Below are 25,913 nucleotides of genomic sequence, written 5' to 3' on the forward strand. Positions count from 1 at the left end.
CACCTTGTTGGTAAAATGGATGCATACTTGCTGCTGAATGTCCTGGGACTCGGTGGGGGGCGGTGCGGGGAGGGCTGAGGGCCAGAACTAACCCTACTGAAGACACGTTCACCATGGACTGGTGATGACATGTGGATGGTCATACCCAACCTGTGCTGGCTGCTGGTCTACTGCAACCCTGTCTGGCCCCTTTTCAGAACAAGCACTTTTGGTCTCACTCAGTCACATGCTGAGGTGCACTGGCCCTGGGCTGCTGTGGCCTAGACAGCCCTGCAGGATGACAAGGAGGTGGGCAAATGTCTGCATCAGCTGGGTTTGGAGTTCCTGGACACTAGGGGCTTCTGCAGCAGTGAAATCTTCCACCTTTTCCCTCCCCAGCACCACCTGACCAGGGCCAGTAAAGGGATCCCTACTATCAACTCTACTCCTGATACTTGGTGCTCAAGGTGAGCAGGCCAGCCAGCAGCAGCCCTCCCCAGCCCTCAAGTGCTTACCGGGTGCCCTCTGAACAGATATTGATGCACCCCACTTTACAAATAAACAGACACTACTAAAGTAACCTACCCAAGATTACCTAGCAATGAAGTGGAAAGCCTGGTTCAGAAATCAGATCTGACTCCAAAGTCTCTGCTCTTAACCAAAGCTCTTCTTCTCACCTCTCCAAGTGCCCCCCTCTCCACAGGTCCAACCTCTTCTCTAAGCACCACATCCCGCTTCTTCCCAGAAGGCTGCCATCTTGGGCTTCAACTGACTTCTCTGTTTCCAGGGTTCCCACTGTTTCTCCAACCTGCCCATCTCCTTCCCCTACATGAACCCAGAATTGATTTATCGGCCATCTCTGTGCCCATGCAGAGGCACCTTCTGACCAACCGTCTCCCGCCGCCAGCCTCCAAGCCTTGGCCAAGGTCATTCCATGACCCCCTTCTTTAAGAACAGACCAGCAGCTCACCCCCTAGACAAAATCACTTCTTCTTTAATTGCTGTTTAAAGAAGATTCACACCACCAGCCTCTGAGGAGATGAGGGGGACACACCCCTCTGCCCCTACCCATTCCCCTCTCTAATTGCCTGCTCCTCTGCAAAATATTTTAGCAAAAAACAAAAAACAAAAAAACAAAAAAGAAGAGGAAAGAAAAGAAAAAGACCAGAAACCACTGACACAGATGGCCCAGGGGCTGGGTTGATGGAGGAAGGCAGGGCTGAGCCAGATAAGTCCACGCGGCCCCACCCATTCTGGGAATAGGGGGGGGGGGGGGGCTAGAAACCCTCCCAGCCACCTTACATCTTCTTATCCCTGGCTGGAAGGGATCATGGGGTTGAGGGAGGGTCTGGAGTTGCCCCAGTGGGAGGGAGGGGCTGGACAGGGAGAACAGTGAGGGAGGGGGTCCCATTGTCCGGGTACCCCCTACCCCAGATCACCACAGGTGCTGCACAGTCACAGGTACGCAGTCACGGTCACAGACACTCACAACCCGAGAGCACCCCCACCCCATCCCACCCCTGCCCACCCTTGGCTTCCCCTACCCCAAACACCCTCCCCACGCCCCTGCCCACCCCCACCCCCGTGTTGGGGAACAAAGCAATAAATTACAAGGCTCCTCCAGAGCCCCCTTGGCCCACTCCTGCTCCATCCCTTCTTCCTCCAAAGGCAGTAGTGAGGAGGGAACCAAGCTCTTGGCTACCCCGGCCCTTTAGCTTCCATCCATGGGTGGGTGTGGGGAGACATCCTGATTTCCACTCCTCATGGTCCCTTTCACGGAAAGGGTTGGGGAGCCCCCACCCACATGGACAGCAGGGGTCCTGCCCCTCGCTGCCCTTCTCCCCTCCACAGGGCAGTGAGATCAGCACGGAAGAGGTGGGGGTCCCCCGTATTGGCCCCCAGGTCCCAGAACTAGCCCTCTCACGTACTAACCCCTCCCTCTGGCGTGGTTTCGCCCCAGGAACCAGCCTGGGTATGGGCCCATGCCCTAGGATGGATTGTCGAGCACAGGCAAGAGTGGGTCTTTCTCCCGCCCCTAGAGGGCGCGAGCGAGGGGGGAAGACCCAGAGGAATCAGTGTGGAAACAGTGGAGAGGGGGCGTTTTGACCTGGGGTCTCCATGCCTCGTTGGGGAGAGGAGGGTGAGTCCGTGTCCTCCGGAAGGCGTGGGGGCTGTGCCTTCGTCGGGTAGGAAGTGCTCCCGTGGGGCGGGGTGCGGACTGGAGAGGTGAGTGGGCGCATCTGTCCAGCGGTCCACCCGGTGTGGACGTGCCCAGCGCGTGGGGGGGTGGGGGTGTCTCTCCCGCTGGGCAACTATACCAGCGCGACGGGGGCGTCGGCGCGGCCCATGCTGGCGGCGCTGCTCCGGCGGCGGGGGCTGGGCGTGGCGGTAATGCTGGGGGTGGTGGCCGCGCTGGGGGTGGTGGCCGTACTGCCGCCCTCACCGGGGCAGCCGTGCTGGAGAAGGATGTCTGCGCACAGCTGGCTTCCAGCCTGGCGGGCGTAGAACAGCGCCGTGCGGCCCTGCGCGTCGCGGGCGGAGACGTCCGCGCCGTACTAGAGGACGGAAAGGGCCGCGTGACCGCGGGTCTCTGACGGGCGTACACCGCGTACCAGTCTCCCCGAGTCTTCCAAGCCCATTTCCAGGGCCTTCGAGGGATAACGGGCTCCCCAGCGCCAGGCTGTTTCCGAAAGACCCCCTTTGCCTCCCCCACCCACGTACCCACAGCAGCAGTTGCGTGATGACGACGTGGGCGAGCTCCGCGGCCAGGTGAAGCGGGGAGCGGAGCTGCGAGTCCTCAACGCTGGTGTCGAGCGGCCCGTGTCGCGCATGGGCCAGAAGCAAGAGGACGGCGGCCACATCCTGGGCCTGCACCGCGGCCCACAGCTGGCGGCCCAGGGGCTCCTCGGTAGTGCCCAGCGGCGCCAGGAACAGCAGCTGCTCGTACTTGGCGCGAATCCACGACTCGCGCTCCTCCCTACAAGACCGCGGATCGAAGGGAAGGGCTCTTGGGACCCCTACCCAAGAACTCTGCTCCCTCCCCCCATCCAAGCATCCTCTCGGGAGCCGCACACAACCTCTCCCGCCCCCGCCCCCAGGATCACCCTGCCCCGTTCCCTCACACGTACCGTGAAGAGTCCCGCGTGGGCTTGGCGCGGCCTCGCGTGTCGCTCTCCCACACGCGATTGGCCATGTCGTTGCCGATGGCCGTCAGCACCAGGGTCAGCTCCCGCGGCCAGTCGTCCAAGTCGAGCGAGCGAACGCGGGACAGATGCGTGCCCAGGTTCCGGTGGATGCCCGAGCACTCGATGCAGATGAGCGCGCCCAGGTTCAAGCTGGCCCACGTGGGGTCTGGGGACAGAGTGCGGGAATCAGCTCCAGGCTGGGTGGTATGGACACTCCAGCAAACCACACTCCCTAGCCCCCGACACGGGCTCCCAGCCCCCACCCCGTCCCCGCCGCCCTCTGTGCTCACTGGGGGCCCCGCAGTCCACGCAAATAGAGTTCCCCTTGGCGTTCCGGATCGCCTGGATGGCCACCGCTTCACTCTGGCTGTCTGTGCGCAGCTGCGGAAGGGGGTGGGGTTAGCACTGACACTCCCTCTGAGCCTCTCTCCAATGACCTTAGACACTCACCTCTGCCCTCCCCGCCCCATTACCTTGACTTTGCTGCTCTCACAACATTGCAGGCTGGCTAGGATCTGACTTTCAATGGCCTGGACCCAGGCGTCCCGCTCCTCAAAACTGGCTGCCTCAAAGTGCCAGGTCTGACCAGTGCTGGACACAATCAGGAACTCGAAATTTTCCTCTGGGCAGGGGTGATGGGATGGGGTCATGAGGCACAGAGTTCAAGTAGGACATGCCCTTCCCAAACCCTTCCTCCCTGATGTCCATCCAGAGCCCCTGGGAGTGGGGCGGTGGGAGTCGGGGAAGCAGAGGGTGGGGGAGAGCGGGGAGCCCGAGCACATGCAAGGGGAGGCAGGGGCACCCCCACCCCTCTGCACCCCAGCTGAGCACCCCTCCCGGCTTCCCGCTTGTTACCTGCTTTATAAATATTTCTTAAACTACCAAAGGATTTTAGTTTCCACATTTTGCGCTTGGCTGGTTTCCCGAAGCGAAGGAGATAGGGATAGAATGGAAAGGGAAAGAGAGAGACAGATGGAGAAAGACGGAAAAAGAGGAGAGGCAGATGGAGAGATAGAGAGAGACAGTGATAGAGTGCCAGAGACAAAGCAGGACAGACAGATGGGGAGAGAAAGCAGAACTAAAGTCAGTGGCCCCAGAGCAGGGTGGAGCGGAAGCCAAGAGCCATGAGAGTAGGCAGATCTGGAGCCTGGGCCTGAGCACCCAGCAGAGAGCAGGGGCGTGGGGAGGGGTCATCGTGACCGATGAGGAGCCAGATCTCCGGGAGGGGAATGGAGGGTCAAGATCTGAGTGCACATGGGGGACAGGGACAGAAGCCGGGGCACAGGCCTGGGATGAAGTCCTGGGGTTCAGAAAGTGTCACTGGGAAAAGGGCTGAGAAGTCACTGGGACCTTGGGAAGTCATGGGGACAGGAATGGGGATAACTGTGTGAAGGGCTGTTGGGGGGCATGGCAACCACCAGGAGTTATTGGGAGCAGGGGCTGGGTAGTCACGGAATCTGGGTGCTGGGTAGTCGATGGGGGACACTGAGGTCAGGAGCTGAGTCACTGGAAGTCGTGGGACAGGAAGGTGAGGGCTGCTGGATGCAGGGCTGGGATGGTATGTGGAGGGCAGGAACACTAGAGGGATATTAGGAGAGGGAGCGGGAGCTACAGACTTATGGGGCTCATTGGGAACAGGGGTTAGGGACTACTGGGGAGAAAAGGCATTGGCTGGGAAACAGAGGAGGAAGGACAGGTGCTGAGGGATGTCCATCCATTTTTTCATTAAATTATGTGCAAAGTGGTAATGATAGTCAAACACTCAGCTCAGGCACTTTTCCTCCTCCTGCAGGAGCTAGGCCAGGGATTTGGAATTGGGGGGTGAGGATCCAGGGTGTGAGTGGAACTGCCCACTAGGGCCTCACCTTCAGCCTGCCCAGCAGAGCCTTCAGTCTTGGACGGTGTCGTCAATTTTTTCCTCCTTTGCTTCTTCACCATGGGAGAAGGAGGGGGTTCCCGACTCAGGGGGCTCAGGTCTCCAGATGGGGTACAGTCTTGGGGGGGGGACACAGCTGCCTCAGTTTTCCCCTCCACAGATTTCTTGATTTCACAATAGCCTGTCTCCTTCCCTGAACTAGCTTTGGCATTTACAGTGCCCCCTCCTCAGCAGTGCCTCTCCTGGAGGTCCCCCAAGATCATTCCTGGGGAGGAGGGCAGACGAGTGGCTTAGATTTAGACCTGCACTCAGTTCCTGGCTCTGCCATTTACTGGCCTTGAGACCTTCAGCAAGTCATTTATCTTCTGAGCTTCAGTTTCCCTATCCCTAAAATAGGGATAATAATCTTGACAAAGATGTGAGGATTACTTGTGACAATGTTACTGAATGTTTGAAAATATACATAATTCCAAGTTTCCAAACACCGATGGCTGACTATGTGCTGGATAATGATCTCAGGTTAAGCCTCAAAGCAACCCTCTGAGGTAGAGACTATCATCTCCATTTTACAGATGAGGAAACTGAGGCACAGAGGAGTCAAGTAGTTTGCCTGAGTGGCAAGCCAGTTTGGCTCTGGAGTTCACTGTGTTAACATTAGGATAAGCAGAGTCTGGCTGAGCGTGAAGTTTGGCACCCAGTCTCTGCCCACTGTGTTCACCATGCGTTCATTCCAGTCTCTAAGCTTCCACCCCTCTTCCATTTCCCACCCACATCCCGTTTGGATCTGGAAGACAATGGATGGAGGGTGGGTCCTCACTGACCCGTGCTGAGGGCTCGGGCCAAATTCCGGTCTGGTTTCAGCAGGTGCTTTGATGTCTGGTCTGGTGGTGGCTGCAGGGAACTAGGGCTGGGGCTTGGGGTTGGGGTGGGAGTGGTGGCTTCTGTCAGAAAGGCGAAAAGATAAACCTCAGTGAGCTACTCTGTTTCCTACCCCCATTTCCTCTGTGGGCCCCTGTCATTACCCGTTTCTGTTTATGTAGTTCCTCGCCCCACTTCCCCACTACCCATCCTTTCGCGCACCCAGCCTAGCCCTTCTCCTGCCCCTTGGTCGTGAACCATCCCCCCACCCTACTCACCAGGTCCTTCACCCATCTGGACTGTGCTCATGTCCTTGACCAGCCCGTTGATGCTAGCTGAGGGGCCAAAAGCGGAGATGGCCCGTGGGGGCCGCTTGCCTGGGACTTTGACTGTTGTCCGTAGCAAGTCCATCTCCTTGCCGTGGGTACTGTGGATATAATCCTGGAGAGGCACGGGAGTTCAGGGTGTAGGGAAAGCTGGGGTTCTTGCTGGTGCTGGGAAGTAGCCACTATGGGACAGAGAGGGACTAGAGAGGGGTCTCTAGTTGCTGACCGGGTTGGGATGGGCCCACCAGATCTGGTGCAGCACTGTCTTTGCCAGAAAGCACTCCCTGGATGCCAGGCCAGGTGGAGGCCCCTCCTCCATGCTCTCCCACTAGACTGTTTCTGAGGGGACACACTGAGTTTTACATCCCCAGAAAATGCACATGGTGAGTGTCTCATACATGCTTATTAAATTTAAGAGAACAGGACTAGGGCTTCTGAGAAGCGATGTCAGTGTTTGTTAGAGGCACACACTGGCAGGACTGGGGAGGGCATTCAAGGCTGGCCAGTGTGACTTGGCCAGTCTTCACCACTTACATTAATGCTGGGGTGGTAGAGGAGGAAGCCGTTACTGGACAGGGTCACATATTTCTTCTTCCACTCTTTGTTCAAGGAGTTGCCACTTCGCTTTAGTAGGAAGCTCTGGGGTATAGAAAGACACATATGGGAGGAAAGCCAGCTAAGACCAACTGTCCCCTTGCCTGCCCCCATCTCCTGGGTCACCCACCTGCTTAATGGGGATGGCTCGCCCACTCCCTGTGGTCTCTCCTCGACTGTCCAAGCTCCGCTTCTCAGAGTCACTTCCCCGACGATTCTGGAATGGTTATTGGCATCAGTTAGGGGACAGGTTGGGGGATACACTGAAGAAAGAACAGGAAAGCAGATGAAGAGCCAAAAGACGGGTCTACGGACTAAAACAGGCAGGTAATAGGGGACAGGAGGGCAGAGGGGTCAACATGTCCAATACCGCAAAGAGGCTGGTCCTGCGCTTGGCTGCCCGGTGCAGGGACCCTGGGGTGCTCAGTCCAGCCACTGCAACTGCCTCAGCTCGGAGTTCCCGATGGCCAACGTTGGGTGAGGATGGAAGGGAAGAAGAGTAGTCGCTAGTATGGCCCCCGTTACTAGCCTGGGAGTGGATGGAGGAGTCAGCACAACAGCTGAGGTGCCGTTCACCCCATCAAGCTGCAGTCACATCTGGTTATGAGGAATCTGAGACTTTCCTTGCTCTCATCACCATTTATTTGTATTATCATTAATCATCAAAACCCTCACTAGCATGGTGTAGTGTTTTAAATCTTGCAAAGGTTGATTTCACATGTACTATGCCATCAAGCTTCCTGATGACCTTAGCAGGTTGTGACTTGTCCAAGGACATTGTAAACTGCATCTCAAATCTGGTTGATTCCCAGTGCAAGGTACTTTTGACAAATAGTGTCACTGCCATGTCTATCTGTTCCCTCTCACTTCACAGGTGTCCTGTCCCTGTCCTTGGATACCCAGCCCCCTTCCTCTACATCTTTCTTCGAGACCCCAACTCACCTGCCCGGCTACAGGAGTAGAAGCAGCTGAGTGGCTCGGGGAGCTGGGCAGGGACTTGCAGGCAGCCAGAAGCTGCTGCTGTTTGCGCAAGGTCACCACCTTTTGGGCAACTGAGGGTGGAGGCAGAGGGACGAGGCATGAGGAGGGCAAACACCCCAGACCACCCTTCCATGCCCAGCTTTGAGAAACCACAGGAGATGACACAGGACTCATCTTCCTTGTCACTGTGGCTTCTGGGTCACCTGTGACCTTGCCAGCTCCCCTGGTCCAGAAAGACCTTGTGACTATTAAGTAAACCTTCTCTGGTCTCCTTGATCCCTCCTCCATCCTAGGAAGGCTAATTTCCTGTCATTCACCCAGAGAGAGGCCTGGAACCTCCACCTCTAAAAATATCCCAGGCCCCTCACACCCTGCTTCCCACGTGCACTGGGGATCACCACACTCACCCTCTTGGAAGACCCGGTCTACATTGAGCCCGTAGGTTGCACAGGTTTCATAGTAGCTGCAGCGTTTCATGTCTGCACACAGTGCCCTGGCACGAGCATCCCCCACGACCCGAGGGGAGGAAGCGCTGATCCTGTCTGAAGGCACAGGAAAGGGGCAGAATTGGATGACAAGGCTTCTCCTCACTTTCCATGCTTCCCTTTCTCTTGTGCTCATCCCAGGCAGGGCCCCCTCGGGATGGGGGTGAGAGAGGACATCCCTCCTGTGACCGAAGGGAATGGGAATGTGTAAGCCCTTCCTGGGTGCTGGCCCAGCTCACATCCCAACTGCAGGATGAGTAAGCTGGGCGAGCTCTGGAAAGACCTTTCCTTTATGTGTCTTCAAAGAATACCCGGGAGGTGAGTGGAGTTTCCTGACAGGGTCTGCAGTGGCTGGGGCTGGCCCTGCAAATCCACTGAGCCCTGAACTGAGTGGGAGGACACCAGAGTGTGAACTAAGAAAAGGTTGAATGTCCATGGGTAACAGGTGGACTGCTCACTCTGCCACAGGAAACCAGGAGGCAAGCAACAGGTGGAGGCAGGCACCTGCAGGACAGGATCCAGGCAGGAAGTCCTGCCAGCTGGACATAGGTGGGTTGGTACTGGAGAGGGTTTTTCTGGCCCAGGTGTAGAGTCTGAGAATCTCGGCATCATGACTTTGGGAACTAAAAGGTTTTATGCCTTTATAGAAACTGGGAAGGTTTTCTATGCACACCAGGACTTGAGATTTAAAGGGAGGTGGGATCTGTGTGTCCCATGGTGGTGGCACTGGGAGATGGCAGTTGACAACATAAAGTAGGTGACATCTTAGAAGAGGAATGGATACTGTTACTGAAGACATCTCTTCCTCCCTGGTTCTGTTTTCTCTGCTCAGACCTTGGTAAGTTTGCGTTTGGTTTAATGACTCCCTTATTTGGAGAACTGGCTCCCTCTAGAGGGTTGCTAGAATCCAAGTGGCCATTTCTACATCTTACCAAGCTCTTACCCGTGAAGGGTGAGAGGCTGGACAATACCCCAGTGGCCTCCTCAGAGCCTACCCTGAAAACAGTGCTTCCCCAGCCCTCCTTACCTTGTGTTCCTACCAGTGCCAGGGCCAGGCCTCCCCGTCCCTCCCCCCGAAGGGAGTTCAGCTGCCCGTGGAGGCGGCTCACAGTCTGGAAACTGTTCTCATCCTCCAGGCTGAAGACGAAGATCACAGCATCTGCCCAGCCTGAGAACTTGTGGGGGGATGAGGAAGCAAATGGAGGGTCAGACAGATCCGCTCCTCTGGCCCCTACCCAGAGGGAGACCTGGAAAACCAGAACCCCTCCCCTTTGGCCAGTGCTGACCTGCCTGCCAGCCTGCTCACCCCACCACCGCCCTGCCTCACCTTGGTATCAGGTGCCCCAGCTTCCTCTCGGATCAGCACCAGATGAGTCTGTCCATCCACCAACATCTCTTTTTTGTGCTGCTCACCTGTTGGAAGGGGCAGGAGATCAGAGGTCATAGGTTGCTGAGCCTTTCCATGTTCCTTATACCTTGGTTTCCATGGGCTCATCTTTCCCCCTGTTCTCCATTCTTACCTAGTCATCAGCTTACTCCTGGATACCTGACCCCAACCCTTAGCTTATTACAGTTTCTGAGAACTCACTCTCTGTCTTCTCCAGCACCTGGTATGAACCGGTCAGGAATCGGTGGATGAGTGATGACTTCCCGCTTCGGGTGTCACCCAGCACACCCTGAGGACAAGGTTGTGGAGCAGAGATTGTGGAAATTAAGACGAGGAATGATCCTTGGGTCTGGCTGCATTCCAGAGAACCCAAAGACGTTGGCATTGTTAACTCTTCCAAGGAGGGTCCTACAAGGCCTCGATGACAGGTCAGTCAGGAGAGAGCAGTTGGGAGGATCAGGGCAAGAAATGATCCCAAGCTTGAAGTGGACCACAAGCCAAAGAATGTCAGCAACTTAGAACCAGTTTGTTTTGTTTAGGAAACATATTAGATGGAAGGGGGTGGGGGTAGGGTGGGGAATCACAGACCTAGTCACTAGTTGGAAAGTTATACCCAGTTCTAGGCAATAGAACATGAAAGGCCAGAAATGAAGAGTCTGGAAGAGGGCCATGGACAAACGGGAAAAAGGGGACGGGAACATTAAGACAAGAGAAGAAAAGGTTGGGAGGATGTATCAAGCCCTGGGACAGTGCTATGAGGGTAGAAACTCAGAACTGGAAAACTTCCCCATTCTCACAGGGACTAGAAGGGGAGGGGTAAGGGGAGAAGGTTGAGAGTGCAGTGGGTGGGAAGTCAGCCTTCCCTGCAGGCAAGGGGACTGGGTTACCTACCAGGCGCAGTTCAGGAATGGAGCGGCTCAAAGTCCATTCCTGGCTATTGACCACAGCCTCTGTAATGGGAGAGGAGTAGTAAGAAAGGAAGACCAAGAGGACCCCAAATTCTCAATCACCCCTCCTCCCTTGACAGTTTCCCTTAAGCCCCAGACCAGGCCTGGGCTGGAGGTGCGTGGAGGGGAGAGGTTTAAGAGTGGTCCCTAGTCCTCCCAGCCCAGCCACTCTCTCTACAGCTGTTGCTGCCGCTCAGTGGTTGCTTAGCAACAGAGCCAGGGAGACAAAAATACTTCAGTTGGCATCTCCCTTAAAGCACATCCCAAATGTGGGTCCCTGCCCCAGACCACAGGATCAGGGCTCAGACAGTGGCAGGGCTTTTCCCTCTAGAAGAATGGAAAACAGGCTCTTTCCCACCCTGACTGCTTCTCAGGGCAAATCCTGGAGGAAAGCCTAGGACATAGTGGGAATGAGTCCTCCTCAACCTCCATTTCACAGGGGAGAAACTCAGGTGAGGGCTTTCCCTCCCTTTTTTCAAGGTCAACGGCACGGTAGCCCTGTCCTCCCTCGCCCCTCCCCGCCCCACCCCACACTCCAAGCGATGGAGCTTAGATTTTCTTATTCTCCCCTCTTCCACACCCTCTCCACAAGAGCCCTCCAAAGTAATTAAGGGAAGGGATTCATCCCCTGGCCAAGAGAAGCCCCTGGCTTGGGGGAAACGAAGCTCCTTCCGCCCGCCAGGTCCAGCCCCCGCGCTTGACACTGGCCGGACGTTCCCGGGGCGCCGCAGCTGCGGTGGGAACTCTGGGATCCGGAGCCATCTGCTCCCACCCGCTCTGGAGCCAAACCCCGGGGGCCGCCCCCGCTCCGGGACACGCCTCCCCTCCCGGGAGTGAGCCGAACCAACAGAATCTTTAGCCTCACTTCTCCAGACAAAAAAAATAGACACCCCTCGGAAAACACACCACTTTCCCCGTACCCCCTCTAAAGCATCCCTGGGTAAGAATTGCTTGTGCTGCAGATCCACCCCCGGACTCACTCAGGGTCAGCCCCCGGCGGGTTTCAACGTCGTTCTGGGGCGGGGGCGGGGATGAGCAGTGGGGGAAGTGAGGCTTTCTATCTGGCCCCTCTTACTTTATATTTAAATATTCAGCACGTTCCAGCCCCCACTGCACTCCCGTACCCGCCCACTCCGCCTTCACACTGCTGGAAAGAAACAGAGTTTCTCCCTGTTGCCTCACTGGCTTGCTGTCAACCCAGGAGAAGGCTAGTCCCTGGCGAGCAGCTGCCTGCAAGGTCACTGTCACACCACCGGCCTGAAGTATGTAGGGGAAACTAAGGCATCCACCTCCACAGTCCCTCTGGGCAAGGCAAAGCTCTGTTTCCATGCTCTCCGAGTTCAGCTGAAGCTGGAAGTGGGGTCTGGGGCATTTCTGGGAGCAATTAACTTCAGGTAGCTAACCAAGGGTATTATTTTCCCAGAAAGCGCTGAGGTCTCTGCGTCCCTCTGAAATCAACTCGTCTATCATGTCACAAAATTGGGGTAGCTACTCACCCCCCTTCAGTTCCTCCTATTCTTTGCCTTTGTACTTGTGAGAGGAGAAAGCCTGCTTCACCCACCCACCCAAACGAGAGGCTGCCCTAGTTCAATCCTGTACACCGCTCCCCCATACCAAGCTGAGCATTCCAGGTGCCCTCCCTTCCCTGTTCTCAGGCCCTGGCCTACTCACTAGGGGAAGCACGGAGCTCTGCGCCCAGTAGTTCCCGAGACCCGCTGCCAGAAGTCATGCCCTGGGGTCCCGGAGGTGGCCCAGAACCAGGAGGCCCCCCTGTGCTCTTGGTGAAGATGCCGCTGATAAACTTGAGCATCTTGCGGTCACGAGTGGATGCTCGGCCCCCCTCTCGGCCCCGTTTCAGCCCCGGAGCTGGAGGCTCCAGCGTGATTGGAGGTGCAGGCCCGAGGGTCTGCGCGGAGGCGGCAGTGACAGCGGCGGCTGGAACCGGAGTTGCTGGGACTGTTAGCGGGGGAGGAGAGCCGGCGGACGGTCCTGGGTGCAAGTCACTGTTGTCCAAAGTCTTACTCTTGCCTTTCCGAGGGGATAGCTTGCCTCGGGCTCCGGGCCCAGCCCCGGCCCCACCAGAGGTCGCAGCTGCGCTGCCCCCTCCCCCGGCGGCGGCGGCGGCAGAGGCTCCAGTTCCCGCGTTGCTCTTTGACCCCTTGACCCTGGGCTTGCCCTCGCTTTCGGGCCATGACAGACGGCTACCCGCGCCCTTGCCCCCTCCGGCTTTGGCGCCACTGGTGGTTACGGTCTTGCAAGGCTTAGGAGCCGGCGGAGGAGGCGCCACCTTGAGCCTCCGGCTCCCGGTTCCAGGGTGCGGGGAGGACGAACCGGGGACGCCGCCGCCCGCTCGGCCCTCGGGTTCTGGGCCCCCCCAACTCGGGCTGCTGAGTAGGGGGCGCCGGGAAGAGGTGGGAGCGGCCCCAGGCTTGGGGTCGGGACTCAGCCCCCCGGAAAGCGGGGGCCCTGGAGGGGCGGCCCAGAGGGAGAGGCGACGGCCGGGAGCCGGGGAGACCGGGCGGGCGGGACTGGCCGGAGCCGGGGACAGAGCCGGGGGCTCGGCGCCCCCAGTGCCCGCGCTGCTGGTGCTGATCCACAGCGCATCCTGCCGGTGGAAGAGACGCTCGTGCCGCTTCTTGCCGGGTTCCTCCGCGCCTCGGGGGCTGCCAGGATCCCCGGTCTCGGCGCCCCTGGCCCCCAAGGCGCCGGCCGCGGCTGCAGACGGAGACGGTGACGGCGGAGGCACCGACTCTAGCTTGACCAGGGTCAGCGAGATGAGGTAGGTCGTTGTCCGGCGCTGAAGCGCGCCCGCGCCCCGGCTCATGGGGCCCCGAGACCCCCGAGCTGGGGAGGGGAGGGGACGCCCCCGGACTGCCTCAGGGGGGCCCGGCCATGGGGCTGCCCTGCTCGCTGCCCCCAGCCCCCGGACCCCGCTGAGCCCCCAGCCCGGCTCCTCTGTCGCCGCCGCCGCCGCCGCCTCCGCTTGCGCCCCCCTCCCATCACATGGGGCGCCCCCTCCCCATGCTCCCCACCCTGCGCCCCCACCCCCTTGGAGCCCCGGGACCTTGGTGCTGCTCCAGCGAGGCGCGCCGGACCGTTCACCCCGGCCTGGGTGGGGGCACAGAAATGGGCGGGGGAGGGAGGGGAGGACAGTAGTGGGGGCAAATGTGGGAGAGGGAGGATAACGGGGCAGAAAGGGGAAGGGGAGGCCGGAGAAGAAGAGGGACCGGTGCGGGGGAGGCAGGGGCGGAGGAGAATGGGGACTCAGGGGACCGTGACCGCAAATGGGGTCCGAGAGGGGGTCGTGAGGAGGGTGGGAAGAGAGTGGGGCTGGCCGTGCAGGGGATTCGCAGGGGCGCAGGGAGGATGCTGGGGATGGAGATACAGGCGGCGGCGGCGGGGGAGGAAAGAAGGAAGCGCGAGGGAGGTGGGAATCCACGGGTCTGGGGTCTGGGAGGGGAGGGGCGTGAGATCCGGGCGAAGGGTCCGGGGGGCCCCCCGGGGCTCGCTCCGTCCGGATGCGCGCTGTGTCCGGGCGCTCCCCTCACATTGAGGAGGAGGCGGCCCCCCGCCCCCCCAACTCTATCTCCCCCCCCACCTTCTCTTCACCAGCAAGGCTGTCTGCAAGACGGTGCAAAATCCAGGACTGGATTTTCCTCCCAAATCCTGGGCCGGATTTCCTGGACTTGGACTCACCTACTCCAATAACCTAGCCCCCTTCTCTCACATACCACGGCTGGGATCGCGACGGTGGGGTGGGGCATTGTGGGACAAGGATGAAAATCAATCTATTTTTGATGGCCAGGCCGCGGCGAAAACGGAGTAAATTCAGGGTCACTGCCAATTCTGAGGAAGTTGAAGTGGGAGAGTGGGAGCCCTGAAATCCCTTTCCCAAGATCCTTCGTCTCCCCCAGGTACCTGGGCACATCCCCTCCCCTATGACCCATCTTCCTGGCTCTAACCCCGCCCGACGCGCAACATTCTTAAGGCGCCCTGACACGAGTGCGACTGTCCCAGAGTGAACTTGGAAAAGTGTTCCCCAGGGATGAAGACAAACATGGAACTTAGCAGGGTAGGAAGGAGGGGTTTGCCTCTAGAGGGAAGAGATGGGGGCTGGAGAAGCCCAGCTGGGTGAGTCAAAGGCTCCAGTTCGAGGTGGAGGGAGAAGGAATGTCTATGGATTGACACACCCCCCATGCCAAAATGCATCTGGTCTCCATAGCAACCGTAGCTCCAAGAGTGCTCGGAAGCTGCCGGGATAAGCAGAGGAGGGATTGGTGTGTGAGGTGGATGGAAGGACCCGCCAGGGGATGTTGTGTTAGTGGAAGCACCACCCTCAGACCTGGTTACCCATAGGTACAGGGTTAGCTCACTGAATGTAAGGAGCTCCCAGTTGAGGCAGAGGGAGTTGGTCTCTCCTGGGTTCCCATTCAGTCTCCTGAGGTTTGCAGGGTGGGCTCTTTCAGAAGGTTAAAGAGGAGGTAGGCAGAGTGATTCTGCTCTGTGTCCCTCACCCAAAAAGGGAGACTGAGGTCCAAGCCTCACTGTTTTCCAGCCAAGGAGGATGAAGGAGCTGGGCTAGCAAAGAAAGGAGGCCGAATGCTGGGTTGGGGTGGGGGGATGGAAGAGAGGAATGAGGTGGGAGTAGAGACGGAGGCGCTCCTAGCAGCCTAGGAGACCCCTCCCCGGGACTTGGGGAGTCTCAGCGGTCCCCTGATTTGGTGTTCCACCCTCCTGACGCAGCCAAGACTATAATAAGTGCTGCCGTGGGCGGCTCTTGGAGGCAGGAGCGGGTGGCATGCTCGGCCGGGTGGGGAGTGAGGGTGGGGGGTGGAACTGGGATGCGGGACACACTTTGTTCTCCCAAAGGCCTGTACCCAGTCCACGGCAGTCCTGTCCTAGGGTCAGCAGCTTCTCCCGACCCGCCTCTCTTACATGATGTCTGCAGAACCAAGGTGACGCCATCCCCAGGACAGAGGACCCTTCGTTAGTCTTTTTTTGAAGGAAGAGGGCAGAGAAGAATTGCTGGCTAAATGTTCCTTCCTTTGCTGGCCTCAGTTTTCCTTTATGTTCAATGAGAACAGAATCCTTAGAAAAGGAGTGGCCAAATCACTTATGAAGAGTGGAGTCTTCTTGGAGACTTCAGCCTCCACCCCTTCTCACTCCTTCCTCCTCCAGGAATAAGCAGAGCTCTTCTACCTGAGTAATGCCTAAAACTCTCTCCTCCCTTTTTTTCTAAGGGGGTGGAGCTTAGGGTTCCTCCCTAGGAAGCACAGCAGGACCACTTCCCCTAGGTCAGTCTTTCAAATTCCTTGGGCTGTCAGGGAAGGTTTCAGATGTAGTTCTTGGTAAACAAGGAATGGAGGATAAAAGGAGAGAGAGACACCAGCCTCAGAAGGGGAAAGGGAAGGAGGCATGGGAAGGGGATCAGACTGTCCCTCTAGGAACTCAAACAGTTCCTTCCCCGTTATGCTCTTGTGGCCTCCATCACCATAGAGGTCTGGCAGGTGTCCCTGATAGGTCTCCTGACTCGCAGGGTAGTAGGCTAAGAATGGAGGGACCAAAATGGTTAAAAAAGACCAGGATGTGATGGAGGATGTGCTTCTCCCAGACACCTTTATGAGCAAAATTGTCTGCTTTGGTGAGCTCTTTGCCATCTCAGAGGTGAATGAATTGAAAGCAGGCTAGAGATGACCTCCAGTTCCACCAGTTCCCTAGTGGTGGGGCCTAGTGGTAGGGATGGAGAGAAGCTGTTCCTGCCAGGGCCCGACCACAGGATTGAAGGCTGGGGTGGGTAGGAGGATGTGGCGGATGGTGTTGCTATGGCAGCACTTCCTCCCTGTGTTGTCATCAGTTGCTCTGATGGCACTAAGGAGGTAGAGCGGAAGGTGTATGAGGGGGTGGGGGCGGGGAGGGGGAGACAGGAACAGGAACATGGAGCGGGGAGAACACCGAGAGGAGTCTTGGGGACTTCTCTGCAATTCCACTGGGCAGAACATGGTGAGTGTTAGTGTGTGTCTGGGAGCCTGAGATTCTCTGCATGGTGTATTTCAATGCGTGTGTGTGTGTGTTCCTGCACGTGTGCGTATTTCTCTCTACAGCCAGAGAACAAGAGGTTACTGATCCTTAGTGGGTCCTGGGAATGAACACATTATCCAGTCCCAGAACCTCCTGCCCTAGACTGCTTCCTGCTCTGCTCTGGACTCCCCAAGCAGGGACCAAGTCTACTATGCCTCTGTTACAGCCCTTCTTCCCCATGCTCACCCACGTCTCCATTGCCAACGGGGTCAGCTCAGTGGTGACTTGTATTTTGGTCCCCTGGGAGAAGGATCAGAGTTGAGGAAAGAGAAAGAATGACATCCTTTTTTCATCCTTCCCAAATCTATTCTTCTCCAGAGTCCCAGCTCCATCTCAGGGACTAGGAAGTAGCTGAATGGGAACTGATGTGTATGACCCAGCTTATCCCTGATACATCCAAGTTGGGAACTGACCCCTCTTACCTCGTATACTGTCCAGTGAAGCTTGGATGTTGTTCCGAAGTTCGGGGTCACCCACCCTCTCTGCCAGCTTCCTGAGGCGGCTCAGAGCCTGCTTGGCCACCTCATGTCGTTTGACTTCTGCTCTCACTGAGGCTACAGCCAGCTGCCTCTGGGCATGCATATTGCCCAAATGGGTCTTGCTAGGCTAACAGCAAGCTCTGGCCCTGAGGCCCATGGCCTCGCAGCCCCCAACCTCCAAAAAGGCTCCTTCTGCTGTGCCCCAGAACTCCCCGCCCCTGCCCGCTCTTCCGTCTGTCGGCCTCACTTCCTGACTGGTGAGTTTCAAACCCACAGCCTGGGACAGCACTACCTCCTGCACCTCCCACCCCCTCTAGCGTTGGCCCATCAGCCCTGCCAGCCAGCCCCTGCTGATTCCTCAGCTAGGTGAATGGAGAGATTTTAACAAGCATCCCAGGGCCTCCTTTGAGAGATGGCTAATTAAGATGGGTGTCAATTCTGGGAGAATGTGGCAAGCCAGATCCCTGGTGCAATCCGAAACTCTTGGTGACCTGCAGATTTATGTTCAGCCTCAAACTCTCACAGGAATCCCCACACACTTAATCTGTCACCCTCACACTCCTGCATTCAAGTTTACAATTATACTTGCCATTCACTCTGCACATCCCAACTTGCCCTGCATACTTACATCTTGCAATGTAACCCTTCCTCAATTGTATAACCCAATGCAACAACCTGCTGCCTAAGGGGACAATTAGTTATGAACAGAATGTTGTAGAGAACAGTAACCTATAACCAGACAAAACCATAATGGTCAATTACATTTTTCATAATAATTAACATGTATAACAATAGTTTACAACACAGTTTCCTGTATCATCCTCATGACAAGCCCAAGGGGTAGGATTATTATCCCTTTTCTACAGAAAAGGAAATTGAGACTCAGAAAGGCCAGTGAAGGGTAAAATAAAGATTTGGATCTAGATCTTCTGATGATAATTCTGATTCTCCTCTATTCACCATACCACACAACCAAGATGTTTGCCAGTCAGTCCCCCTTGTTCTGTCCTTGATACAGGACCTGAAAGAGCAGAAGGGTTGATGAGAAATTGAAGGACAGGATGAAGATAAATGGGGGTAGTTTGACCTCATCACTTTGTTTTAAGACCTTGCCAAATTTCATTTCTCTTGCATATCTTCTTGATGTTAATCTATGAAAGATAGAGGATTATAACTATGTGAATATTTGTGTGGACGAAATAAGCAAATTGAGATAGGAATTACCCACTAGCCCATGTAAAATGGCTGGAATAAAAACAACTACTATTGTTTACTAGGTGTCAGTTAATGTTTTGAGCATTCTACATAAATTAATTCATTTAATCCTTACAACAACCCAACAGGTAGGAGTATTATTTGTTTCCTTTTTACAGATGAGGAAAAAGCTGAGAAAGCTTAAGTAACTGGCCAAAGGCTGAACAGCTAATAAATGGTGGAGCTGGAACCCATGTCTTCTGGTTCTTAACCAGTAAGACTATATTGTTCATGTGGTATACAGAAACTTGAGATCATTCTGTGGGGATGAGGAAAGTTTTTTTTATTTGTTTCTACTAAGACTTCTCTCTCCAGTGAGAAAGACCGATCATGCCTTTTCCACAACGTCATAAAAAGACTGGTTTGTGAAAGCCCTTATTCAACAGTAAACATTTATTGATCAACCACTAGGCCATCTCCGTGAGTGAAAATATAGAGACTCCTCCTCCCTCTTATATTTATTCATATCTCTGACTCCTCCCTTTCTCTCTCTCTTTTTGCAAGCCCTGGATCAGGCATGTGCTCTCAAAACGCAAAGCACACGGATGCGTGCACCTGTGGCTCTGTCACATCTAGGAATGCGCAGGCCTGAGGCTGCTGTTTTTCACGCTGAATTTCCGGGCAGTTACCCCCAGTTAGGAGGGAATACCAAAATGGGGCAAGTGTATTTAGCCGACACACTCGCAAGCGTGTGACGATTTGGTGGGTGTTGCTGTGCCCAGCTCGGGGCCGCTGTGGCCAGACTGAATGTCTCAATATCTTACTCACTTGGGTGTTTCGAGTGTGACGCAATAAGAACAAAACAATGGCGTCATCATGAGGTCACTGCAGAACAAGGGGAAAGGGGCGGGGAAGGGCCCTCCCTCCAGGGGAGGGGCCCTTTCACCCTGCTTTCCAGTTCCATTTCTCTCTCTTCTCAGCCAGCTGCTTTACAGCTTTCTCGCTCGGACATACCTCGCCGAACTCCTACTCCCGAGAGCTCCACTCTCAATCCGGGGTTTTGAAGTTTAGGCTCTGGTCCCTATGAGGATCTCTGAAAACCCTGCCCCCAGTTTTAAGTTTCATCCAATGAAAACCTAAAGGAGGGGCACGGAGGCAGGCCAGTGACGTAATTCAGATTGATTGGCATTCAGGCCATCGACTTCCTGAACTAGCCAAGAGCTTCGCCAATCCAGAGGCAGGGGTGGGACGGTGCAGGCGCATAGGATAGGGTTTGGCTGGACTTGATTTAAAGAGACAGAAGCTGTTGGGGTTCTACAAGAGGATCCCCAAGACCCTCCCCCCAGGTTTCTGGGACCGCCTGGGTCCCCAGAGCTGGGAAGATGGTTTGCGGTGGTTTTGCTTGCTCCAAGAACGCGCTGTGCGCTCTCAACGTGGTCTACATGGTGAGGTTTTGGAGGTTGGGGAAACCTTCGGGGCGAAAAGGGAGAATTTCTAGGGGATTTCCGGTGGGGAGGGGGTGTACTGGGGGTTCCAGGAAGATTCTTGGGAACTTCCGGAGAAGAGGGAATTCCTGGGGACTTCCGTGGGAAGAGGGGAGACTTCCGGTGATTTTTTTTTTTTTGGCGGGGGGTGGGTGGACGGAAGGCTGTGGGCATAAAGCCCTGTCTCTCTCTCTCCCTGATGAGCCTCATTTTTTTCCCAAAATAGAGAGAAGTGATGAGATGAAACTAAAGGGTTTCGTTTTTATATTCAGAGACTCCACCTTCCCTGTCACCCCCTACCTGCATCCTTGCCATTCTGACATCCCATAGGAGAAGCGTCCAGGGATGTTCCTGGTCCAGGAAGCCTCCCTCGTTTAACCTCCCCACATCCACCTACAACTCAATGCTCCTTCTCTGCCCAAGCCCCAGACCTTGCTTGGCCTTTTGGCTGTACTGCATGTAAGGCTTCTTCCGAGATGTATCCTACACTGATTCACTCTATTTCTGTAGTTGGTGGGCTTGTTGCTCATTGGAGTGGCTGCTTGGGGCAAGGGCCTAGGACTGGTGTCCAGCATACACATCATCGGGGGAGTCATTGCTGTGGGAGTCTTCCTTCTCCTCATCGCCGTGGCTGGACTGGTGGGTGCTGTCAACCACCACCAGGTTCTACTCTTCTTTGTATCCTGATTTGAAGTGACAGGAGGGTGGGGTGCAACTGGGACTTTCAGAAGAGCTGAGTCCTCTAGGAAGAAGTTAAAAGTATAGGGGACCTCAGGGATTTGGGGGATGAGGTCTTTGCCTTACCTTTTATAAGCACTGATGACTTCATTACTGTTTTCAGTTGACAAGGTTGGACAAATTCTATAGATTGGTGAGATCAGATAGAGTATTATAGTTGGAACATAAAAGAATCTAGGGCTATTTTTTTCCATAACTCTCACAGTACATGATCATCCTTGGTTTGGTCTTCCTCTTCCAGTTTGGAATCTCTTGCTCATGTCTGGCTATTAACAGAAGCAAACAGGTAAGGGGTGGGGTGGGGTAATGTGTGTGGGGGATGTAAAGTACTTGTTCTTAAAAAAAATTTTCAAACTTCCTCTTCTGTCTGCCCCCACCTACCCAAAGACCACTACCTAGGTCTACTACTTCCAGACTCTTGAGCCCTTTGCTTGCTCTAGGATGTCTGATTAACTTTCCATGAGAATCTGAGTTGCTTTTATCATCATGAGTGCAAACACCTTCATGCTCTTGAAGGGTGTTTACTCCCTTTGCTCAAATAGAGAAACTGAGGTGAACTGGGATCGGGACATAGGGGGATTCTTGAGGTTAGCAGGATGAAATAATTTCCTCTTCTGCCTGTATCCTCCAGACAGATGTCATCAATGCTTCTTGGTGGGTCATGAGCAACAAGACCCGGGATGAACTAGAAAGAAGTTTTGATTGTTGTGGCTTGTTCAACCTCACAACCCTGTATCAACAAGATTATGCTTTCTGCACTGCAGTGAGTCTGGGATTGGGGGTAGGAAATGGATTGAGTAGTATTCCCAAATGCCCCTCTCCCTAGCATCTCTTCTGTGTGGGAAAAATGGGATGAAAATAGACACTGGGGAATAGCCAAGTGGAATTTCAGTCTACAGGATACTGGTCAGGTACTAGAAAATATTTTCTAGGCACATTCAGCATGGGTAATACGTAGGGCAGCTTAGCAACTCTGCATTCTCTGAATGCACACATATATGTTTCATCCTCAGATCTGCAAGAGCCGAAGCCCCACATGTCAGATGTGTGGAGAAAAGTTTCTTAAGCATTCAGATGAAGCTCTGAAAATCCTGGGGGGTGTTGGACTCTTCTTCAGCTTTACAGAGGTGACACATTGTAGCTCCTATATGCATACCCTTTCCCTTATCTTAGTCCTAAATATTCAGAATTGGTTTTAATCTCTCCCTTTATTTCTACAGATTCTTGGTGTTTGGCTAGCAATGAGATTTCGGAATCAAAAGGATCCTCGAGCCAATCCCAGTGCCTTTCTATGAGACTTTGGATCCTTCTGACTTTTCTCCAGCTCTCCACTCCCCCTAAGCGTTTTCTTCCTCCCTAATGGGAAAACTTGGGGTCGAGAGCCCTTTTGCTTAAGAAAAAGGGAACGCCCTTTGCCACATCCCTTAAAGCTGGCTGAACAGCTAGCCTTTAAGCCTTGACATGTTTTAGTGGGAGTAAGATTGTAGGCAATAGAATGAAAACCTTCCCTCTCTCTCTCTAAGTAGATAAAGGGAGCTTCTAAGGGTGCATGGAGTGGGATGAGATGGGATGGGGCCTAGGGTCATTCCTGGCCTTCTTCCTCTTTCCATGTGCTAAAACACCTCATCATTTCTTGACCTGGCTCCAAGGGCAGAGCCAGAGAGAAAACCACCAAGAACCTGTTCTTGAAACAAGCAGGACTCAGTTTGGGATAGTTAAGCCATTTAACACTATATTCAAAGACGCAGTTTATGTCCCTTCTCTTTGCCAACTAAGGGGCTCCAGAGACTGCTAAGGCCCTGTGACTTAAGGAGAGTCTTTAAGGATCTACAGGTTCCTTCTTCCAAGTGGTTTTTCCAAATCCCCAATGGCAAAGCCAATCAGAGGAAGAAACATTAAAAAAAAGACCATATTTCTTTGTATTGCTTTTTTTTTTCCTGTATAAAAATGAACCCCAACATCAAGGTAGGGAAGAGAGGAGAGGAAGAGAGGATACACTCCTTGATGTAGGGAAATAGGGGGCAGGAGAAGGATATGCCTCAAAAAGAGGAGTGGGAGAGGAACATCATTAAGGCAGCAAAATATTCTCTGTAAAAAGTTGGGGGAGGGTCTCCATGGCCTCAGAGATGAAGGCAGAGGAGAAGGCAGAGTTTGCTTTCTTAGGGGGTGGGAGTGGGGTCGGGAGTGTCTCTCCACTCAAGTGTCCAAAGAAGAGAAATTACAGCTTTTCTTTCTTCTCTTGGTCCTTTTGTAGCCATTCCATTGCTCACTCTGGATTACCATCTCCCTTTTGTAGATAAGAGTGTTGCAGAGCTCTGAAGGCAGAGATTCGTTTGTGTGGGTTAAAAGTCAGCATTTCCTGAGGGGGAAAGGCAAAGGTCAAGACATCATGAAAAAAAAGACTACTGATCTTCCCAACAATACCTGGGATGGACTCTCTATTTTCTAAATTACTCTCCTGTGATTGGCCATTCAAAGCAGCAATAAAACTACAACCTATCCATCAACCAAGTCTCAGAAACTGATAGTTTGAGTCCCTTTTATACTGCTCCATTTCTCACCCCCATCTTGCCCCATGCCCATGCACAGTACCAGCAGCAGCTGTGCTCCAGACTCTTCCACCTCAGGCACCACGGACTGCACTGGGCGGGGCCCTCTAGGGGAAAAGGCTCCTCGGGGTAGAGACACATCTCGGGGCCAGTCATCCTCTGGGGGCAGCCCGATCAGACTATGGGAGACAGGAGAACTCTGGTCAGGAAGGTCATTCTCTAGCCCCCATCCCCAAGGATAGAGCCAATTGATATCCAGGACTCAATAGAAAAATAAAGATTTGGGAAGGAAATTTCTTTCCCCCCACACTGGCTACTTACTCAAAGATTTTGCCTAACTGGTCGGCTTCAGAGTTTCCACAAAAGAGAGGCCTAAGGTGAGAGGAGACAAAAGACAGCTGTCATTTTCAAAGATGATAGAGGAATGCTACTGTTTAGGGGCTCAAAATAGTGGGCATGGAAGGAATGAAGTTCTGATGCTGTAACATGGATGAACCATTGCTTAAAAACATTGTGCTAAGAGAAGATGGTGTTGATGGTAGTACAAAATAGTAATTAATGCCACTGACTATACACTGAAAATGGTTTAATTGGCAAATTTTATGTTTTATATATATTAATACACATACACAGGGAAGGGGGAATATGAAGAATAAAGGGATATGAAGTTCCTAGTTTCAGGACATTTCAGAGCTTCTGGTTAGGGGCAATTCAAGTAAAAGTAGTATATACTACTGGATGTGGTTAATGAACAAGAGATCTGAGGAATTCGAGATGGTTCTAGTTACTCAGGCTCCTTACTTCCGACGGAACATCTCAGCAAAGATACAACCAACACTCCACATGTCCACAGGTGTTGCGTATGTAGACTGCAGAAGAACTTCAGGAGCCCGGTACCAGAGTGTAACTACCTAAAGGGAACAGGTAGAGTGTATACGGGCCCTGGAAGTTACCAAGAAGCCCAATCTGACTTCCCAATTGTTATGGGCAATCGCTTCTCCCACCTGCACCCAACCAGAACCTATTTTGGAGTTACTAGCTTTTTACTGACCACAGGTGTAAGTGCCATCTGGTAGCTGTAGATTCTGGCTAGGCCAAAGTCAGCCAGCTTAACTGTCCCTCCACTTGTCACCAGAATGTTCTCTGGCTTCAGGTCTCGGTGAACAATGCAATTGGCATGAAGGAAATCTAGGCCTCTTAGAAACTGGCGCATCAGATCCTGGTTTGGAAAGGAGAGGTACAAAGACACTGAAAACTAGACATCATACATGAAACTCCCAACAGGTTCTAAACAAAGGTCTCAATCCACCTTTCAATGCTTTCACACCCCATTCACCTTGATGGTCTCCACTGGCAAACCTGGGGGAGGTGCCTTGTCCAGATAAGTCCTTAGGTCTTGGTCCACATGCTCAAACACCAAGGTCACCTTAGTCTCCCTGTCAGTTCGGGCTGTGGCACAGACATCCATCAGCCTGTCCAGAACAAATGGTCACTAGTTTGTCAATCGCCTTTGACCCAACATGGCCTCCCACATTTTCTCAGGTTCCCACTTCTCTTTTGACTACCATTCCCACCAATAGGTTGTCTTTTCCCCATTACTACCCATTCCCAACTCCACTCCCACCAATAGGTTGTCTTTTTCCCATTACTACCCATTTCCAACTCTCCATCTTCTCACCGGACAACATTGGGATGTTCAAAAGCTTCCAGCCGCCTCAGTAAGGCCACCTCACGAACTGTGCTGATGGGAAGGCCTCCCCCAGCACCTCCTCCATTGGGGACTCTCACACTCTTGAGGGCCACAAAGTGGCCACTGTGGGGATCACGGGCCTTGTACACCGTCCCATAGGCACCGACACCAATCTCTGCCACTGGCTCATATCGAGGGGTGGCCATTCTCAGATCAGGGAAGACCCTACAATTACACAGAGATTCTTCTCCAAACCCCCTTCCAGGATTAGGGTAGTATGAGCCTGCATCAACAATGCGACTCCCACAAAAGGCACAGCATCCAGCATCCAGACAACACCAGCATCCCTTCTCCTCCCCAGTCTTACAGGAAGATTCAGGTAACAGACTTGAATCTCTTCAGGTAACTGACACCATGACTCTAACACCAATTCCTCCAGCCATGTGAGACCCTAAAATTAAAAAATGCCTCTTCCTTTGGGACCATCACACCTGGCCCCAGGGAGACCCCACGACACACCCCCTGCATCAAACACCCAATACCCCAGTCTCTAAAATTACACCTCCTCACGCCCACAAAGAGACATATCACAACCCTCTGTCACACTTCCCGCCCTCGAGCGGCCCTTCCACTAGCACGCAAAACGCACTAGTGGGAAGCCGCGGGGGACCCCATTCCTGGGAAAGGGCTGCACTTACTTCACCCCAGGGCGGGAGCAGCGGGGGCAGCCCGTTATCAGGGCCCTGGAGCCGATTCCTGTGGCGCCATACACTCGAGCTCAGGCCCGGGCAGCTGGACGCAATGGGCCAGACTATAGACAGAGGCCGCAGGCTAGAGCGGCCCCCTCACCCACACCCTCACCATGTGACCAGCTGCCAAAGAGGCGCGCGGAAACTGGGGGGGCGGGGCAAACGCCGGACGTTTTGAACACGTGACCAACAACCCATGCGCAGAGGGGCGGCCGACAGCCGCTCTGACCTGGAAGGGGCCGGTGAGGGGAAGGTTGGAGAGGAGGTGGCAACCACATGATCTGTTGCTATCACACGTGACCGCTTGACATTGCTCAGAGGAGCAGAGGTGTGG

The 25,913-nt window shown here is 54.4% G+C and overlaps 3 protein-coding genes across 6 annotated transcripts; 1 reads left to right on the forward strand and 2 right to left on the reverse strand.

The window, feature by feature from the left end:
* Positions 1 to 957: 957 nt before the first annotated feature.
* On the reverse strand, positions 958 to 17,395 carry AGAP2 (ArfGAP with GTPase domain, ankyrin repeat and PH domain 2). 2 transcript variants are annotated; one of them, XM_077111220.1, is made up of 18 exons: positions 17,119 to 17,395; positions 10,563 to 10,621; positions 9,873 to 9,960; positions 9,612 to 9,697; positions 9,312 to 9,459; positions 8,207 to 8,341; positions 7,761 to 7,870; positions 7,189 to 7,347; positions 6,949 to 7,035; positions 6,759 to 6,863; positions 6,177 to 6,339; positions 5,862 to 5,981; positions 5,030 to 5,158; positions 3,638 to 3,786; positions 3,455 to 3,545; positions 3,108 to 3,330; positions 2,701 to 2,956; positions 958 to 2,534 (listed from the first exon to the last, which is right to left on the reverse strand). In XM_077111220.1, exons 1-18 carry the CDS (start codon positions 17,276 to 17,278, stop codon positions 2,292 to 2,294), a joined length of 2,511 nt encoding a protein of 836 aa, XP_076967335.1. In that variant the 5' UTR covers positions 17,279 to 17,395; the 3' UTR covers positions 958 to 2,291. The 2 variants fall into 2 exon arrangements, with proteins under 2 accessions (XP_076967335.1, XP_076967334.1); XM_077111219.1 differs by lacking the exon at positions 17,119 to 17,395 and adding an exon at positions 12,290 to 13,510.
* Positions 16,516 to 23,098, forward strand: TSPAN31 (tetraspanin 31). Of its 3 annotated transcripts, none has more exons than XM_077111228.1 (6): positions 16,516 to 16,618; positions 20,364 to 20,531; positions 20,797 to 20,877; positions 21,223 to 21,354; positions 21,605 to 21,718; positions 21,812 to 23,098. In XM_077111228.1, the coding sequence occupies exons 1-6, from the start codon at positions 16,553 to 16,555 to the stop codon at positions 21,884 to 21,886; spliced, it is 636 nt and encodes a 211-aa protein (XP_076967343.1). In that variant the 5' UTR covers positions 16,516 to 16,552; the 3' UTR covers positions 21,887 to 23,098. The 3 variants fall into 3 exon arrangements, with proteins under 3 accessions (XP_076967343.1, XP_076967344.1, XP_076967345.1); XM_077111229.1 differs by lacking the exon at positions 16,516 to 16,618 and adding an exon at positions 19,255 to 19,814; XM_077111230.1 differs by lacking the exons at positions 16,516 to 16,618; positions 20,364 to 20,531 and adding an exon at positions 19,255 to 19,814 and having other exon boundaries at positions 20,833 to 20,877.
* Positions 22,493 to 25,794, reverse strand: CDK4 (cyclin dependent kinase 4). The gene is made up of 8 exons (XM_077111227.1): positions 25,529 to 25,794; positions 24,819 to 25,055; positions 24,477 to 24,612; positions 24,192 to 24,359; positions 23,942 to 24,051; positions 23,462 to 23,512; positions 23,184 to 23,319; positions 22,493 to 22,950 (listed from the first exon to the last, which is right to left on the reverse strand). The coding sequence occupies exons 2-8, from the start codon at positions 25,034 to 25,036 to the stop codon at positions 22,858 to 22,860; spliced, it is 912 nt and encodes a 303-aa protein (XP_076967342.1). The 5' UTR covers positions 25,037 to 25,055; positions 25,529 to 25,794; the 3' UTR covers positions 22,493 to 22,857.
* Between the last annotated feature and the right edge of the window lie 119 nt (positions 25,795 to 25,913).

The sequence above is a fragment of the Tamandua tetradactyla genome, chromosome 7 (assembly GCF_023851605.1).
Source record: "Tamandua tetradactyla isolate mTamTet1 chromosome 7, mTamTet1.pri, whole genome shotgun sequence".
Lineage (NCBI taxonomy): Eukaryota > Metazoa > Chordata > Mammalia > Pilosa > Myrmecophagidae > Tamandua > Tamandua tetradactyla.